At 37.3% G+C, this 20,660-nt stretch overlaps 1 protein-coding gene across 2 annotated transcripts in view; it reads left to right on the forward strand.

The window, feature by feature from the left end:
• The window catches only part of sema3bl (sema domain, immunoglobulin domain (Ig), short basic domain, secreted, (semaphorin) 3bl), a 69,645-nt gene that overhangs the window by 34,459 nt on the left and 14,526 nt on the right, over positions 1 to 20,660 (forward strand). For both annotated transcript variants that reach the window (XM_042004023.1, XM_042004024.1), the window contains exons 4-7: positions 8,355 to 8,474; positions 16,356 to 16,446; positions 19,236 to 19,352; positions 19,587 to 19,729. In XM_042004023.1, the coding sequence (XP_041859957.1) occupies positions 8,355 to 8,474; positions 16,356 to 16,446; positions 19,236 to 19,352; positions 19,587 to 19,729 (471 nt within the window). The remainder of the gene's footprint in view (positions 1 to 8,354; positions 8,475 to 16,355; positions 16,447 to 19,235; positions 19,353 to 19,586; positions 19,730 to 20,660) is intronic.

A 20,660-nucleotide genomic window follows, 5' to 3' on the forward strand; every position in this document is an offset into this window, starting at 1 on the left:
CTGTTTTGGATGCTTTCCTGTCTTGTCTTGCCTCAGCTGTTCTCTAACTGGCATCATGTTGTTTTTCTTCAGAAATCACCTGCCTTCTAACCCGCTCCTGCCTCCTGCTTCCTACCTCCCCTCTGTAAGCAGCACTGTTGCTTATTTCCTGTCTGCCTGCTGAGTTTTAATTTGATTTTTTTTCTGCCCTTTGCCTTCCTCTACCAACTGAGTCTCTGTGTCTGCATTATGAAACTTGCTTCTGTTTCCAGATCCCTGAACTCTGACTGTACAGTGTGGCCAAAAACAATTTAACAGAACTGTAAGGTTTTATAAGTGGAAGGACTGAGCTGTGCTGTTGAACAGCTCTCTGAGCTAACAGCTTTCCTCATGACAGCAGCCTGTCAAATTGGTGAAAGACATTGGCAGCTCACCAGCTGAATCTTGAATCTTACTCTACTTATGTCTCAGTAAATGTCCAGTATCATTTTTGCTTTTTCTTTTTTTGACTTTACTGTAAGACATTTTATGGAGTTTAAAAACATGGGAAAATATCCATTTACCCATGGCAGTAGACAGAGCTTGAGTCAGTCTCTGTGTGTGCATTGTTTTTTACTCTTTGTTCTACACAGTAAGATCCTGGGTATGCAATGACATGAGAGAATTAAATGAAAATAATAATGTTTTATTAATCCCAGAAAGAACTTATAAATGGTGGTATCTGGGCTGTTAAAGCAACATGAGCGCGCAGGATTTCTCTTTAATCCTGTGCAGAATGTGCGCTTGTCAGCACTGCTACTTTGTTTTGTCCAAAAGCTTTTTCTGCCAGGCCCCAGAAGTTAAAACTAATGCTAAGTTAATGAATCTTACTGGGACAAAAAAAAGTACCTTAATATCTTAATGTCACCACATGTAAGATGTTTGTGCTGCTTTAAGCCCATTCAGCATCCCTCCTCCTGTTCACCCTTCAAGTCATTTTCAGGAGTCACATTCTTCCATTTCAACTTTCGTTGGCGTTTTTCTCTGAACTTGTTCTTCAATCGGAACTTTCCAGTGATGTAAACATAAAATAGGAAATAAACAGCGGTTTCAATTAGAAACAAAAGAAGAAAGTGTAAAGAAATGGGCAGGATAAACAAAAGAAGTAAGAAAACTAAGTTTCTTTTAATTGATGTACTGATTATTTTCCTTTTTTTAAGAAAAAATCCTAGCTAGAGAAGAAATTCTTCAGTGGCCTAAATATTCCTTAAAATACATGAATATTTAAAACTTATTCACACACACACACACACACACACACACACACACACACACACACACACACACACACACAATGAATACATACTATTGTAAGTTTAAAAAGTACTGTAAGTTTTTTTTTACCTTCTTATGCTTACAGCAGGACTTCTGACAGCCACTTCCATCTGGAACAAGTTAGACTTGTGTTTCTGTGTGTATGTATATATTCTATGTGTTTGAAGTGGCAGGTGTGTCTGGGGTGTCTTATATCAGTTTTATTAAGTGTTTCCTATGTGCTGCTCGCAGAGCTCACACAATGCTAGATGTGTGCGCGCTGCTGTATGAGGAAGCACAAAGCATTATTTCACAAGGCTTAGGTTGTGTGTAACCTTATCTCACTTGTAACAAAAGAGTCATAAAGAGTGTACGTAGTCCAATGATTTAGATAGACTGAAGTGTTTGTCAGCTTTTGTAAAGCTGCAGACATCTTCCTGCATTTCATCACAGATGCTTTTTTCTGAGAGTTTTTTGGTGTCAAATTGGATGCATCACTGCTGTGCTCTGTAGCCTTTACAATGCAGTTAATTCAAACACTAAGAAGTCACACCAACACATGTGTTACATCTCATTTATTTATTATGAGGCTCTGTTTAACAAGGACACAAAAAGGTTACAAAGGTTGAGAGGGGGAAGGTTTTTATTTTGTTTCTTTTGACCGGACCGTGTGCATCCTTGATGTTGCAGTGGGATGATGGAAAAAAAGAGATCCATGCAAACAAAGACTTGAAAATGAATAATTAAAAGTAATTTCAAACATAGATATAGTATGTAGGCATTCCTTTAACAGAAACATAAGAAATATGTGATTGTTTGTGTTGACATTAAAAATTATAAGTAAAACAAAAGGATGAACTTTTCATCTTTTTCTCTTCCAAGTTTTTGTCTGCGAGTCCACAGCCTTTTACTGACAAGTGCCTACCACCTTCAACATGTTTTTACTGGTACCATTTCCTCCCAGAGTCACAACCTCGTGACCGCTACAATCATTAATCACAGTTCACACAAATAAATACCAGGCAGGGGGTTAGGCATTCAGTGACTTCAGCTGAACGTGCACCATCTTGCTCTGGCTGGTAACACATTTTTCTTCCTCATCTGTTTGCATGTTCTGCTTGAAACTGGCCTAATTAGATCAGCTCATAACCTCTCTGCCAGCCCTGAAATCTTTCAGCCCAGTTGCACAAGGAAACGCATATTTAATACATTTTTTCTCATTAATGAAATGTGGTTCAGATTATCTCAGCAGTGAATCATAAATACAGGGAGATGTGATGTCTTAACAAATTATTTACATGAACAAATTAGTGGAGTCACAATAAAGATTTAAAAATTGTGAGATGGCATTTTAATTTGCTGTTGTTTGCTTATCATTTTGCAAAGGGCACCTTTCAGGCCTTAAAATGCAAAGATGTAACCCTTTGTTGATATTTAACTTTTTTATTCCTTAGCCCAAATAACTGTGACACACAGCAAAATAGAAACATGAACAGAACAAACTTGTACAAAGTTGGATGAAATGATGCTCTGACTAAGCTCTCTGCAGTGATAGTCTGTGGTGTAATGTCACTTTTATAGCCTTCCTGCCTCCTAAAAATGATTTAACACGTTATCGTTGTGAAATGTAATTATTGTGACAGTGCTGAGTGACACAAAACATGCATGGTTCAATTTGCAAAGGTTAATTTAGGCACAGTTTTGGAACCCTAAAAGTGTGTTAATTTTACTACTTTTAGTGATTACATGTTAAGAAAGAAAGTGAAAGTTAGTTCTGAGATTTATTCTTTAACAACAATGCTATCATTGCCAGTGTCTTTATGTCAGTTTAAGACTTCACATGGAAAAATCTTATGAGAAGGACCCCTCTCTGGATTCCAACCTTAACCATATATTTTTAAACTTCTAAATGTAACCATTAGCCAGTGGGAATAACATTGAAAAATGAGTAATTGAAGAACTTGAAAGGAGAAAAGGCTTATGAAGGGTAAGATTGGAACCAGCAGCAGAAAGTGGAGAGTTAATGCCATCCACCTCTCCAGCATACTCTCTCTAACAATGCAGTCGTTGATCTTTTTAACAGCGGTGACTCCTGACATCATCACATCATCTATGTGATCAGCTGGAAACATCATTCGTAGCTTGACAGGAGCTGCATCATAGTAAAGAACTGCATCCATGTCTGCCCAGACTGTGTCTTGGACCATTTGGTGATAAAACATCCTCACTTCATTATTTTATTCTTTCTGTGATTTGTGGTGAGTTCTGCCAGATTCAATACAATATTCTCATCCCTTCAGCCAAGGAAAGAAATGAAAGAAGGTTTTATTTTGAACTGTGAAAAAGTGGAAATTTCTTTTTAAATGTGAAGAAATTCTTTCCAGGCAGAATAAATCTTTACACATATGGATGGCAACCATCTCTCAAATTAAGCACTTCCAGCATATCAAAGCTAATTTTGCAGCCATAAAAGTATTTACTTTATATTTAGCAGTGCACGTGTGAGTTCATCAAATCAGTGTTTCAAGCTGAGACGTTTTATATCTCCACTATTTATTTTCAAGGGTAACATTAAAACCCTGGTCCTTGGATTTGAGCACAAAATTGAAAAGGAACAGACAAAAGAAAAAATCTTATATGAACTTCCCCTTCTATTCATGAACATTTAGTCTAAAGACATATACAAATAAAAAAAATTAAATGAATAAACAAACAAACAAACAAATAAGGAAAATTATGCTGTAAATGTTGAAAAAAAAATCCTTGTAGCTCTTATATTTGCTAGGAAGCCAGGTTGATGGTTGTGATTTTCTTTGCTAAGCTGAGTATTTGATTGGTAACATTGGTAGACATTAGGTAAACTCATCTCATTCTGTTTATGCATGAGTTTCTTGCCATGGCTGAATGTTGTCTGTGCTGCCTTGAACTCAACCAAGAAAACTGTCTCATTTTAGTATCAAACAGCTGCAGAGACCAAAGACACAACTAGGTCTGTTCATCCAGCTGTGCAGCTTTGAACTGACTTCTGGATGTTTGTTTGTGTCTGTGTGGGACTGTGTTGGTTCCTTGTTTCCTGTTAGTATTAAAGACTCTGAGTACATTGGTTGTGTCTCCATCCATACTGATTGTTTCAACCTGTATTTCTCTACCGAGAAATAAACATGTTTGACGGCCACAATTTACATTGCTGTTAGCTTCATGTTAGCTGAACCACAACACTCAAAGGACCCTGCTAATTAACTGACTAGTGATCCACATGACAAAATTCCTGCATACTGTTAACATCCTATCCTGGCATAGCATGTAAAGTTTCTTGATGATGTCAATGACTGCGCACACAGTTGAGCTTTTAAAATGAGAATGCTTTTGTTTTTTTTGTACCAGTTGTATTTTTTTGTGATCTTCCTTTCCAGATTCAACATTTCCTACAGTAAGTGTATTAGAGAAACTTGTAGTTCACATGACCTGGTAGGGATTCAGAAATACAGGCGGATATGATGTCTTTCTCTCCTAAGGGAGCAAATGTATTAAAAAGATTTCCAGAAACATCACCTTCTGTTAACATGCTGTTAACATCAACCAGCTGACTACGCAATTCTGGTCAAATCTGACCTATATCATACACAAGGTTATCCACAAAGACATCTAAGTAGTGTGACCAAGATGTAGTTTAAATAACTGCAAATTAACTAAAGTTCCTCATTAACAAAGTTGATGTTTGGAGGTTAGAACAGTGGAGGTTGAATAGCTTTATCATGGCGACCTGTGTGTGAGCCCTGTGTGTGATGAGAGCTGAAATACCTTAGGGAAACTTGGAACAGGCTCAAAGACACTGTATCATATAGCACAAGTGTAACGACACCATCATGGATAATCACACACATACTAGGCTCACACAAAAGGAAAAACATGGTAGATTTCCTAAAAAGAAACAGATTTAGGTCAGATAGCAAACCACTGGGTTTAGAAAATAACAGAATGGTCATATTTTCCTAGTTTAGGAAGGGAAAAAAACTAATCAAATATTGATGATGGATGGAGTTAATGACTTCAAATACCAATTCTGTGTACAGATTGTCAAGTTGGAGGCTATTTTATTTCAAAGTTTTCTTCTCATAAAAAACTTCCTTTATCATAAGGAAGGCAGGAAAACACAATCTATGTTTACCCTGAGTTTTTCCAACTTTATATTTGATTTGTTTTAAATCCCAAAAAATGTTATTCTGGCATCAAAACTAATAAATCACAGCAACAAAAAAGAAAAACAAAATGGTTTGACTTAAAAAAAACGCCTCTCATGCATTATTTAAGCATCTGAATGAGACTGGGCTCTTTCATTTCAGAAACCCTGAGATGTTATGAATCTGTGGTTTGCAGAAGTTCCAACATTTTACTCTGCAGTGAAGCTGCAATTCAAACCTGGAAATTTTCAATCCTTTGAAAATCTTTCCAGCTTGTGTTTCACAAAGCTTAACACTTTTTTTGTGATAATCCTTTATTATTTAGTTCACTTCCAGTTTACAGATAAATGATTGTTAGAAAAGCCAAAGAATTTGTCATCTAAACTTTAAAAGTTATATTAAGGTGAAATAAACCAGACCTGGTAGGACTTCTCAGCTCGCAGTGGATGGCTGTTTTTTGGCTGTTTATTGGCATGTGGGAAGTGACTTTGCTGTTGTGCCTTCACCTGCTTTTGAACTCTTGAGCCATTAGTAGAAACAGTGTCTTCCTGTTGTATGCTCCAAATATATGACCATTCTCAAAGGGAAACCAGTCTTAGTATGGTGAATTGTAATGGCTGAGAGGCTGCCAGAGGTCTTGGCAGGGTTCTTGTTTGTTTATGGTAATGATTCATATACCTCAGAAGAAGCAACAATAGTGCTTAATGTAATAATGTATGTACCCCCCAAGACACACAAATATGACTTGAATGGGCAACTTTAGATGCTTTAATTGTGTGTATGGATTACTAGGAGTGGTGTTTGTGGTCAGTCAATCATCCCCTAATAATCACAGATTACTTAAAGGAACACTGAAAGCTTTTGTTTTCACCAGGTTGCCTTGACCCTAGATATTTATGTGGTGATTTTTAGTCCTGGCAAGAGCTACTCCCTGAGATCTCCCCGTGTTTAAGTAATCAAACCACTTCATTTTCTGCTAAACACCACTCCCTTTGCTGCCACTTAATCTCAGAAAGACCACACAGAATTGTAAAACCCAAAATCCCAAAGTGGGAGAGCAGAGACATATTTCCTCTTTTCAACATCTCATTCCTCTCTTTGGTCTCCCAGGCCGCACTGATCTCCAAGACAACTCCCCGAGTGGTAGAACGGAAACAGAGGAGAGAGAAATTTAACACATTATGAGTTTGTTCACAAAGACAAAGACACAAAGTAAAGTCCACTCTTCCCCGTAGGAGATATTTCCAATTAACCAGAGATAAATTCCATGACAAGTGTGACTAAAATTATTGAACATAAAAAAACAGAAAGCCCGAAACGATCTAGAAATAATCAAATTTTTTTAAAATGTCTTTCTCTGCACAATTGGCCTGGCTTTGTTTGGCACAAGCATAGTAGAGCAATATAATGATGTAAACTTTGTGTCATAGTGCAGTTTTGTGGTTTACATTAGGTCCACGGTGTCGCCAAAGCACTTGAGGAAATGATCAACAATGGCTGAGGGTCTGACAGCAAGTTAGAAAGAGACAGGGGCCACACACAAAATGACAGATTTACAAGACACAGCCACTTGTCAAAACAGCAAGTCGAGCTCGTGTGCACATGTGGGAATCAGGATGCAGACAGACGACACACAAATGCAACAAAAGGCAAATATACACACCAAGTCTCATTGATATAATTCAGTTGATCTCATTCTTAAGTGCACACCCCTATGCTGAACTACATATCACAGTACGTGGTATTGCATTCATTCCCCAGAGGATGACTCTAATATCATCTAGAACCAACACTCACCTAATTTTAACCTTACTTTAACCGTAAACATGTCTTCACCCTGAAACTGAATGATTCATGTCATGGAGATTTGCTTTTTATCCCCATAAGACAAGTCACTCATTCTGTATATTGGGTAAACAGATTTAGGTCCGCACAACATGAGTAACTTGGACCACACACACATACACACACTGTGGTAACAGTGCATATATGACTTTGACCTGGTTAACTTCTTGGAATGACAAACAGCTGATCCCTTTCTTCTGGGTGAACACAGTTCCTGTAAGCCAGTGTTGTTACAGAAAGTAAAAAGGAAGTAGTCGTGCCACCTGTTTCCTTTGGATCTTTGTGTAGTATAAAATTGTCATAATACTTCCTTAGTCACCATTTCTTTTGTTTTTTTTTTCTTGTGTGTCATTGAGTGTGTGCTGGTCTTCTTCAGTCTCCTTTTTTACTTGTTTTAGTTTCACTGTGAGTTGTCCCATCTTTCTTTGGCTATATTTAATTTTGCTTTCTTTTTCATCAGTAAATTCACATTTATTGTCATTGTTGTAAGAGTAAGATTTAATGTCCAAAACTTGGAAATGTCTATAACATCTTAAACTCAGAGCTGGACTTTCCTGCTGTTACTGAAGTTCCTGCAGTCATGATGTGGTGACATTTGCTGTTCAACCTCAGTGTGCCAGTGATGGCTGACATAGAAATAAGCAGAGATATGAGTACTGCAAGGGGAGCTATCGCATTTCACCTGAACTAACTCTTTTCGTAGCCCTTCTTGGCCCACATCAAAACATGTGGGTTGAATAAGCCTGGTTAAGAAATAATTCTGGTTCTCTTCAATAGCATGGAAATGAACTTATCAGCATTTGGATGACAGTATGATTAGATTCATCCATGGGATCTCCAATATCATGCTCACTTGTTACTGTGTGTAACAGTGACTAATTCATTCTAGACATGGGGAGAAGTTTCTTGTTAATGTAAACATTCAATAGATGCAACTTTTGCCTTTTTTTAATCTCTCAGAACCAAAATCAAGAACTCAATACACCTTAATTACATTATAGACCTAACAGCAATATGAAAGAAGAATTTTAATCTGTATGGTTCTGTGTTTTCCAGACAGAGTGTGCCAACTTTGTGCGTCTCCTGCAGCCTTACAACCGCACTCACCTGCTGGCCTGTGGCACTGGAGCCTTCCAGCCCATATGTGGCTTCATTTACGTGGGGCACAGAGGGGAGGTAAGAACATGTTTATGTCTTAGGGGAACCAATGCACAGAACTCTAGCGGCATGTTTCTTGAGAAGAGGGCATGTTTCATCACATTATTTATAAGAACCCAAATGCATGTATCTTTAGTATCTATCTTTACATATCTTTCTTTTAATTAATGCAAAAGCAATATTCCACAGTGTCATTACACAACACTGACACTGTACATATGTGATGATCTAACTTTGTGAGTAACCACTGGGTGGCCTTTAAATGGTCCTGCTGAGGAAACCAAGCTATTGGGACAAAAGTGGCTGGTGCCATCACTGGTTTAAAAAAAAAAAAAAACCCTGCTCAGACTGGCTGGGATATGAGCACACATTGCCAACAAGCAGCACTGCCATGAGTTTTTCTTTAGAACTACTTAGCCACAGTATTAGGCTTTCTATACATCTTTTCAGCTGCACAGGCTGGTGCTCCTCACAGCCCCTCAGCTTGGGACCCTCTGCAGAGCCTCACTCTTGGAGCCATTTAAAGGACAAGAACCAATGAATGGGGCTATTAAGACAAACTCGTAGCTTTCTGTTTCAAGGCAGTTTTCCAGCTCGTTGCCCAATGTGCGGCCATGCCTGGCCCAGCGGGAGGGGGTCAAAATTTGCATTAGGAGAGGAAAAGGCTAGATGTTGGCAAAGACTTTTGTAAGGGAAATGAGTGAGTGCAGTGGGAGGATGCCAACTTTTAAGAGAATGTGTGTGTGTGTGCAGATATAAAGTACACAAAGTACACCACACTATTTTTTAATGCTTCTTACAGATTTAGGTGCATGGCACAGTGCTTGTTCTCTTTGGTGGTGCTGTCTATCTCTCAGTATGTCAGCCTGAGTGTGGCTTTTGGATTATATCATTTACAAAATGCACATGAAGGCTGCAGGCACAAAACATAAGTGTGCAGAATCCTTTATGAGTGGCACTGGATTTCAAGGTAAAGCTGACATGCTATAAAAAATAGGTCACTTGTTTGAATCCTCAGATCTGCCGGGGTTGCTACCATTGAGATTTTAGCAAAGTACATGAAATTGGCTGGTAACCGTTCATCCTAAATTCTGTGTATTATTTGCCATTTCTTTTTTTTTTTCTTTTTCTTTTTTTTTAAATGCATTTAACACACAAATGGGGAGGAAACTGAGACGATCCTTATCTTTCTTAAATAAAGGGATTTTAGCCATGGTTGCAAATATATTATAGTTGGATTTATAGGTAAATGTCTACAAGATTATGTTGTTGACAAGTTAATGCTGATGTATGTACCACATTTGTTTGCATACTTCATACATCTAACTGTTTCTGTCAGGAAGTTGTGTACACGTGTCTATCTGTGTGCTGAGTTGTGCACGACATAATTCAAACGTGTTATGTCAGTTGTGTGTGTCAAATGTTGCAGACTATCATTAGGATATACCAGCTGCTCTCCAGCTTGCATGCATTTGTGTGTGCGTGCTCAGCAATCATTCAGACCACAAGTATGCCCTCTCAGGTAGCCAGAGAGTCAGGATGACACCAAAGGGAGCCTGTCCATTTATTTAACCAATCGTTCACTGGTGGTGAACACACACCCGCTTGTTTGTATGACCTCTCCCAGAGAGGGAGGCTTCGAGGACTCAAACTGGACTCTGGGTGGGATGACCTTTGAACTCTTAGGTGTTTCATCTCTGTTAGGGGCAGACGTACACATACTTTCTATCTCACACCACTCTGCTTGATGCTTTCTAAATCCCAGTGTTAAGCTTGCTATCTATATCTCACATTAAATGTTGCAAGACCGCAATCATTTCATAACAGTTGCCTTACCCTGAAGAAACAAGCTTTTCTAAAAGCAGTGTTTTGTCAAAAAGTATTAGGATTGGACAAACTGTTGTTGTTACTTAGTGTTGGCTAATCCCAAGAATATTTCATGCTTTGTAAATGTGCTGCATTATTCTAGTCCACTAACCACCAGGCACACCTTCATGATGGAAGGGACCATCGGTGGTTTTCACATCTCTGGGAGGAGAAAAGAAAGCCACAAAAAGCATTTTCAAGCTGTTGTGTAATGAGGCTGAATTTCACATGGCTATTTAGAAATTGGCATCATGTGATAGTGTTTTGAAAAAAAATAGTATTTTCCTTCAAGAACAGTTTTTGTGTAAAACCAGTGCTTCCTTTAATAATTATCACATGGTATTCTTAATCGTATAAACATATAAACTCACAGTCTATGTTCTGAATTAGTTTTGTCCACCTCCATCTCTCACCCACAAACCAACACACATTGGCATAAACTGAAGTCTTTGTCATTACTGACACTAATGCCTGAACAGCATCATGGATATGAAAATAAACTATCACAGCACAGTGACGACATAAAGAGGACAAGACCACACACACACATGCACGCAGATCCAGTCAAACAAAACAAATGACACCAACTTGAACATATAAATATGCAGAGATGCAGACAGAAACACACACAAACATGATGAAAGACATGCACATTCAAACATAAATATGTAGAAACAAGTGTTTAGCAAAACATTGATGCACACAGAGAGGAAGCAGATACAAGCATCTGAAAACCAGCTGACAGGATGGAGAAAATGAAACAATATTTAAAGTTTCAAATTATGTGCAGTTATTAATAAAAAGAAAAACTACCTGACAGAAATGCTTGGTAATTTTTGGAAAGAGAAAGTTACCATTTCCTTTCTTTTCCTGTGGGCTTCAAAAAGTGGCCAAAACAGGTTGAAAGCATAATGAAAAATTTATTGCTCTTAAATCAGCCATTTATTTCTCCCATGTATGTTTCCTTTGGATCAGAGTTGTACAAATGGAAGATAAATGGAACCTTTGCAGGCTAATGTGACTGTTTCTGTTTTTCAGCTTCTTTTGCCCATTTCAGACGTAATTGTTTACATCAGCTGTTTCCCTCTCTCTCTATGTTTTTCAATCTTTTTGTTCTTTTAGCTTCTTTCCCTTGTTTCTTATAGGACTCCAAATGAATTCTCCACCTACAAGTCTGTTTTTATTGGCTGGAGCCAAATTTAGAAAGATTCTGTTACTAGAACAAAATAGCTCTGAGTACACAAATAGGGAAGGATAAGGATCAAAACAAATAAACATGTAGACATAAATTAGAACACAGAGTATAAAAGGCAAAGATTAAACAAGTGGGTGAGCAGTGCAGCCTGTATTTGACTGGACAGTGAGAAAAAAGCCAAGTACAACATAGTGTCCAATGAGCTTCTTCAACTCTCTAACTTCCAGTTAAGATACCTAAAGTTACACAGATGAGGCTTAGACATTCCACATTTTAAACCACATTTCAACTACTAAAGTTAATGTGAGGTCCAATTTTATTCAGTGTAAATCAAGAAAACAAATGTATAAACTGAAAGAATAAACTCAGCAGTCCTGACGATGGCAGCCCTGATTGGTTTTCAGTTTATACAAAGAAAAAGTTGGAGAAGATTAAAAGTTGGAAATAGCAGGTTAAAGTGAAAACATTTCCCCCATGTCTCACATTTGCATGTATTCTATGTTTTCTGAGACTGATAGGATGTGACTGCCTTCACAAATAAAGCGAGCAAATGAATATTGGTCTGTTTGCATCTTATTCTCATGCAACCTTAGTTCACAAAAATACAGAAAACTACCAGAACCTCTTTAAGATGTGGCAAAATAAAGATGGAATAAAGTGCCCATGCCAGCATCACACATAGAAATACAGCACCAGTGGAGAGTTTAACATTGTGGAAGCCCAAGTAACCAAACTCTACTATAGTAGTACACAGACTGATAAAAGTTCATTTCTGGATAGAGGAGTGGTTGTGTCACAGAGGCACAATTGCATGACGTAACCATGAGACCTCAGTTTTATTCCCAAAAGTGAACATTTACCTTTTTACTTGGTGTTTAAAGGCTTTTGTTGAAGGTTTACAGCAATTAGTAATTACGTTCTGTGATTTTAGATTCAACATAAAACCCATAAAGTTAGGTTTAGGTAATGTAATGTCAAGCTTTTTATTATGAAAGTTTTGACAAAACTACCAACCCACCACCGCCTGGGACAGAACTGGTCACCATGGTATGCAAATCAGGTCTTTGAAGAAAAAGAGTGACAAACAAGTGAAGTCAATAAGTTGCTGAAAAGAAGTTGGTATATTTCAATGGGGCATGTAATCTATGAAATTACACACCTCCACCATGGCCTAATACCATCAAGAAAGTTGATGTAGTATTACTACATACAGTATTTCATCAATGAAATAGATAGTTTGCTTAATGCCTTTGGTATGTAGCCCCTTCTGCTTTGTTTAGTGCCTGTCTAAACATAAAATAATAATACCAAGAGGAACAGAGAAATAGCAGTTTAGGTATTTTGTGTAAATGCAGTTGTCTCCTGGTTGTTTTGAACTCTGGTCTTTTAAGGTGGTTTCTGTGGAGAACAAGGCTAAAACAATTCTCTGAAGTTCAGAATCAAGATGTTGACTGTTTCTTTTCCCCTTTTTGTTGTATGCTTGTTTTGTAATCAAGGTAGTTTCAATAATTTATGTCTCTGTGTGTATACATATGAATTCACCAGATACCAGATTCAGTGAAGTCTTAGCAGAAAAACTCCATCTGCATCCGCATATGTGTGTGTGTGTCAGTAGCCACTTTTCTCAGTGGTTTTGTAGCAGGGTTAAGTTCTATTTTGCTTGACAGAGCTGCATACAAAGTGGCCTGGATGTAGCTTTCTCTGCATTTGTTTTGGCAAAGTTAAGCCCAAGTGACACTGACAGCTCAATCTTCTGCACCATTTCTTTGGAGCACACATAAACACCTTAAAAAATGGTGCAAACTCTTGCACATAAATTAAATTCAAGCTCAAGTACACAGTGGAAAAATATTTGCCACAAACACAGCTGTGAAATGAGAAATGCAGAGATGCAGGAATACAAACTCCTGAAACAAAGCAAAGAGGTACTAAAAATATGTCGATGGCTAGAAAGCATACCATAAGACCTCAGCAGGGAAATGGATGGAGGGCAGAAAGCAAGATGAAATTAAACTAGAAAATAAGTATTTGTTCTGTACAGAATCATATTTGGTGTCATGCTCTGCCGGCATGTGTTCTGTCACTAAATGAATGAATGAAAACAAACTCTATCTTGCATAAAGTAGAGAGAATATAACCAATGAAATCTTAAAAAATGCCAGTCTAAACAGGATTTAGATTGCTTTTAGTTATCCCTCATCATGTCAAATTCAGTTAAGTGTAAGCTTGTGTTTATGGATCGTGTGTGCCGGTGGGCTGTTCATGCTCACTTTACCACCTGTAAAAGTCATTCAAACCTCTTGATGAACAGTAAAAGAGCTACATGAGGATCAAATGGGAAAAAAAATGAACAGCTCAGCTTATTTCCTAAGATCTGCCAGTCAAGTGTAATTCTGCTGTGTGCAGCAATTTTCTGTATCCATGTCACTCAGCACGTCTTCATGTATTGCACAAGTAAGTGCATGTATTAAACTTGATGTGCGTTAGTGTCTATTGTCCACTGTTTCTTACAGTACTATTATCCAGCTGACTTCAATGTCATCATCTCCCTTGTGATCTCTGTTTGGTGAAGGGCTCGCCCACCTTGTAACAATACTCCATTGTCTATAAGAGGAACACAGACTGAGACACAGAGTTCACTGTAAGGACACTTTAATTTGTAACTTAGACTAAAACACACTTGAGGCTTTAGTCTGTCGGTGTTGTCACCTCCCAGTCCCCTTTTTATCCTGAAACTGAGACTGCGTTTGATCACACCCAGGCGTCTCTGGCAGAGACAGCCTGGTACATTGGTCGCACTGAAGTGGAAGAAGAAAGGGTAAAAACAAAAGGCTTTTTGTCCACAGTGACCCTCGTTTGACCTTACAAATCATACAATCCAAGGAAGTATTCATCAGGTGAACTCGACCAACTGGTGAATGATGAAGAAAGGATTGTTGTGTTAATATATTAACCTATATCATTTGTGGGTGATGTCAGTGGTACTTATCTGGTATTTGACTCATTTTGCCCCATTGTCCCATGTTCACCACACTTCTTGCACGTTTGCACTTCTGGGTGGAATCTAACTGCATTTTGTCCAATGTACATGTGACGTACAATGACAATAAGTTCAATCTATCTAATCTATCTATTCGGAAATTTCAGGGATTTTTTTTTTTTTTATACTTTTTATTTTTATAAGAGACACATTACAAACAAATATAGTACATATACAGTCAAAGAAAAACTAAATTAACAAGATAAAGTAGATGAGAGTGTAGATAAGACACATAAAAGGGAAAAAAAACAAACAAAAAGAAGGAGGACCAAGCCCAGTCTAAGTCGGGGTTAAACAAAATCCCAAAAAATAACATCATTACTTTTACCACCTGTCGCGCCAATACATTTCATTGCTACTATAAAAACAAAACTATTCTTTGTCTTTAAGAAGTGTTTCCATTTTTCCCAAAGGGTTTCACCTTTTTCTAATCAATGTCTGATGGAGAAAGTTAATTGGTCCATAACATAAAGTTCATGTATTATGTCCTTCCATTCCAAGGTAGTTGGTGGTTCTTTGTGTAGCCATTTCTGTGTAATAGCCTTCTTACTAGCTGCCTGTAGTATTTGTAGTAAATAACAATCTTGTTTTTTCAGTTGAAGTGGAATAACTATATATTAGGAAATTTCAGGGATTTCTTTTTCTTTTTTTAGTAAAGCATCTTAAAAGGTTGGATATCATTAACTAACAATTAGTTTTCTTCTTATTGTTGCTGCTGACAGAAACTACATCAGTTATGATGAAGGATGTTGCTGTTCTGAAATTGAATGGAAAAAAGTTTCAGAACAAGAGTGCTGGTTGCATCTACCTTTTCCTTACAAAGAGTGGGAAAATATTCAGGATAGGATCCTGAAACATGGTCATGCATTCGTACTTCGTTAATGACTGAAGAGGAAATGTTAACTGGGTTTTTTGTTCATTAAGAAATCTGCAACTATCATCTTCCCTCTGTTGTTGATATAGTTTACACATAAGTGCAGTTTTTATTTAATAGCAGTGCATGCTGTGTGTTTTCTTTTATTATTCTGCTGGCTCTCTAACTTGCAGCACTCTGAGGAATGATCTGTTCTTGGAACTGGGCGGGAAGCTTGTCTGAACTCTGGCTGCAACACTGATCCTGTATTTCCTCTTATCTCAGACAACGCCTTCGTTCTCAGATGGACAAGAGTTCGATGAAAAGACAAATAAGTCTGAAAAGCTCAGTGAAACTTAAAAAAACCCAAAGTCTGCTTTGTGTGGACAATGGGACATAGAGACAGAGGACTGTCCCTATGGCTTGAATATTTAGAGTGGTAGCCTAGTGGTTACAGAGGTGGGCTTGGGTCTGGAGGACCTGGGTTCAAGTCCCCAGACTGGTGACTAAGGTAAAATAACTGAGCAATAACCCTGAGCAAGGCTCTCAACCCCCAACTGCTCTCTGGCTCCTAGTGTAAATAGTGATGAGTTAAAAGCAGAGGACAAATTTTGATGTGTTTTGCAAGATATGTACTGACAAATAAAGTTAACTTATATTTAAAAAGTATGGGTGGGTCTACTGTGGTGCCTTACCTGTTAGACCTTCGTTGAGCAGGATAATTAGCAGCAGGTGGTGGAGTAGGCTGACTGTATGTATAGAGCTGAATTCTTTACTGGGAGAAAATATATCCATTAATTTATTTCAACTCCTTAATCTGAATCACATTATGTAAGTTGATATTTCAAGTGTTTTGAAGGAAGTGATTAACATCCAGTTGAAAGATCCCGTCCTGGGACCACCTGCTGGAATTAATTACAAATAACAGTGCCTTTTTCTTCCCAGCATGTGTTCACCATGGACCCAATGAATGTGGAAAGCGGACGAGGGAAGGTTCCACATGACCCCAGCTTCCCTTTCGCAAGCGCCTTCAGTGGTATGTCCCATTTTGTTTGGCCTTAACTTTGCACAATTTCCTGTATGGCTCATGGAGCTGATGTTCACCAAATAAGTCATACATTCAAATAAGTCATAAAGTGCCCTGATGCAGTCACACAGACTTTTCCTACTTTATTTTCTGTCTTCCTTTTTTCTGGTAATTGTCAAAGACAATAAAGCCTAGAAAGAGAGAAAAATTAAAATAAAACAGTTGATAAAAATCACTGACAAATATGTCTTACGTTCTGGATCTGCCACATCTGATTATTTAAATACCAGACACACACGTTTGTTCTTCACCTTTCTGCACAAACCTTTACCATATTTAAAAATGACAACCCTGCTAACAGCAGCAAGGAAAACTTTCTTTGGCTTTGACACGCGCATAAATGCACACACTTTGGACCTGTGCTGACTATGTTAAACAGCTCTGGGTGTTTCTCTTTAAATGTCACTAGGTATTTATTGTAGCTTGTGAAATAACCTTGATTCATGACAGTGACAGACAATCCTGGGATCTGTTGAGGGTGGAGGTATGTATAGTGTGTGTATAGATCTCTTCTTCTTTCCACAGCTTGGTGATTCCAGCATCAGAAATCATTCCATGGTGCTTTGTGTTTGGCAGGAAAACTTTAAATTAGAGCCAAATATTTAATAGTTTGGCCCTCTGCAGTAATATACAGTGGCCACATAGACAGAGGACTGTTAACCTTCACTGCAGAAGGAGTGACAGATATAAAGGCGTCAATATAAGTGGAAACAAATGATAAAGAAGATATGTTTAAGTTCTTTTCCTCTTCCTTATGGAGACAAAAGAGGGATGGATGAGGATTTCCTCCAGGTCAACAAGGTTGTGTTAGATGAAAGATGGATCAAATATAAACTCTATTTACAGGTTCTCAACTTTCCATCTCTGACCATTTACCTTTCTGTGGACTTTTAACATCAGATCAATATCCAGCTTAACCAAACTGGGTCATAATGGTCTTTGCTCCACAATTTGTTCTTTCTTCATTCTTCAGTTCTTGAAAACAGAGATAAAAAAAAAGAGTGAAGGAACAGAAAAACAAAGCTACAAGTAGATCTTTTACTTGGGGATTAACTGAGGATGAGAAAGCACGGATAGAAAAAGAGATGCCAAGAGTGAAATAGAAAAACTTTTTCATCAATTATCAGTTCAATAATGTCTCCTCTTAAATTTTTATAGCTTCTCCCAAAATACACAAAGTTCATCTCCCCAGGCCCTTTCAACACCCACTACAATATTACATTACAATCTTAGGAAGTGTTTGTGTTAGCTTGGGAGATAATGTAAGACATAAGTTTGAATTGACTGTATGTGTGTTGTAAAGGTTTCTGTGATGAACTCTGTTATTTCAGCTAAATAAAATAAATAAATTTTATCCATGATGTCACAGAGGAGTGATTCTTAGCCAGATTTAGTTTCCACAATAGCCGAAGAAGAATTATAAACACTTCTTTTAAAATAAAATACAAGGGACAAATAATATTTCAAATTATTTTAATTATACTATGTATAATGCTATAATACTTTAACTATATGCTTTTATTATCTGACAAGTGTAGTTGTTACTTTTTTTGATTCTTTTTCTTTCTGAGCTGTTTCCAAGTTTTAAACAGTTTTATTTTTTTTTTTCCAACATTTTCACATTTGTACACATATAAGAAATGTACCAGGTGAACGATCTGACATTTTTATTGCTTGCAAAGGTTTTATGTGTCACTTGCAAAGATTTTGTCATTTAAAGTGAAATTTGGCTTTATGTTAATGACCAGTGGAGAGTCCAACAACTGCTTGGCCTTCAAAGTAATCCCAGCTCTCAATGCTTTCAGCATTGGATTTGTTCAATTTCCTCATTCTTGTCTGATATTATTTGCCTAAACCACGACATTGTCCTGTCAACAACTATTTCCTGGTTGTTCCACTACAACATATTTTTGTTCTTTTTTCTTTACTTGTACACTTGCCCCTTTTCCTCGTCTTTAAAGTAACTTTGTGTAAATTCTGTTGTAAGCATCAAATCTTTTCCAAGTCTCAGTTTCAAGGTGAAATATAAAGAATTAGTGTTGAGGATACAACTAGTCGTCCTGTCATGAATTGATTCTGTCTTCTTGCATTATCACAAAAGTAAAAGAACCACAGAGATCTTTATATTCAATGTGCTGGATTTCACTTTGACTGCTGGTTAGTGGCATCATATCACATACAGTTACAACAGTTAAGCATATGTTCCACCACAATGTAATTTTCCATTAATATCATCATAGCAGAGTAATCCAAGTGAGCTCATTCACTGAGATATTTTACTAAATATTTAGCTTACTGCCATCTGAGCTGAAAGCCTGCCATCAAGCAACAAGTAGGATAATTAGTTATAGTTAGTTATATTACATGCAAAAAAAAAATGTTGCTATAGTAAGTATTGTACCCTAAAAAATGATCTAGGTTTATGTGTCAGGAACTGAGTCATCAAAGTGTGAGCTAGCCAACATCTTTGCAGATTGTAATCAGGATAAAAAGAATATATATATTTATATATATATATATATATATATATCCATGTTATATGTTTAATTAGGAAAATACACAATGTAACATAAATGTTAGATAAATGACGTGTGTGAATTCTGCCTGATTCACATCTAACAATTTTTTCCATCGGGACTGTGGCACAGACAAACCCCATTATTACCCTTATAAATGAGATACTTTAGGATTTTGAACATTATGTCTCTTTCCCACCATCTGTCCCTGTCTCTCTACAGGTGGGGAGTTGTATACAGGACTGACAGCAGATTTCCTGGGAAGAGACTCTGTTATTCTCAGGAGCATGGGGGGTCGCTCCATCATGAGGACCGAGACTGACCAGAAACTCCTTCATGGTGAATTTAAATTATTTTACAGACTATATATTCAATTTATATTAAATAATGTATATACCATTATCTCCTTTGTTTATAGTTGCCATTTTTTTTTGCTAGATGGATGATTTAATTAAACTGACAGGGACAAAGCAGGCTGGATTGGAAGCCTAAAAACACTGCTACTTAAGATAAGTTATTATTTTTAATCAATTTATTTCTTCTATCTGGCTTTTTCTATCCTTCTATTCATAGATCCTAAGTTTATCGCTGCTCACCTCATCCCAGACAACGACGACAGGGATAATGATAAAGTGTATTTCTTCTTCACTGAGAAAGCCTCAGAGGCAGGGGACAGGGAGGGGGCCATTCATACACGAGTTGGACGAGTGTGTGCGGTAAGATAACTTCATAACTGTTTCTCGTTGTTGATACTGTAAATGATGATGTTTAAGACTAAAGATTTAATAAAACTGCTGCTGTTAAGCCTTTTGTTTGTCTTTTTTAAGCTGTGGTTTTGAAAAAAGAAATACTAATGAAAAACTTAACAGAGCTTCAAGATGCCCTGATTAGATTCAGGAACTCTTTTCTCTGTTATCATATACCAAAATCTGTAAGAATAACTCTCTATGACAAGAGATGATGGGTTTATCACTTAATTCTTTTTTTTTTTTTTTCTTGTACTCTTTTGTGGAAAAGATTAATTCTCTTTGGGGGTAATCTTATATTTACATTTCCCCAAAGGGGTATGAGGGTATCATCATATTCAGTTTTAGATAAATGTTTTCTCCTCCCAAACCACAAACAGCTGTCAAATTTCCCAACCACAGACTCCATCTGCTTTGCACGCTCTGTAACATTCTTTCATGCATTGATTTGTCTTATAAAACCATATGTGTGCTGTAAGAACCCCACACAAATTAAGGTATGCATAGGAGAATACACACAGATACCCATTTAACACATATTTACACATGCAGCTGCAGGATTTGAGGGTTGGAGATTGGTGGATTGTGCCAGAAAAGTTATGAGTGAACATTTTTTCACTATTGAGCCAAAATCCCACATAAACCTTCTAATTTTAAACTTACTCTACTCCTTCTCCATCTGTGTCTTTCCCTTGTCATACTGTATATGTATTTACAGTTTTTCCTCTAGAGCTCTCAGTTTTCCCTCAGGCAAATATGAATAATAGCTATCACACACACACACTTACACACACGCACAGCTGTCCTTTGCATATGGACTTCCATTCACTGTACAGTATCTCCTGTTATTGTATGTTTTTCATTTATGACATTTTTAAGCTGTAAATTGAAGATTAACCTT

Source organism: Melanotaenia boesemani, chromosome 13 (assembly GCF_017639745.1).
Source record: "Melanotaenia boesemani isolate fMelBoe1 chromosome 13, fMelBoe1.pri, whole genome shotgun sequence".
Lineage (NCBI taxonomy): Eukaryota > Metazoa > Chordata > Actinopteri > Atheriniformes > Melanotaeniidae > Melanotaenia > Melanotaenia boesemani.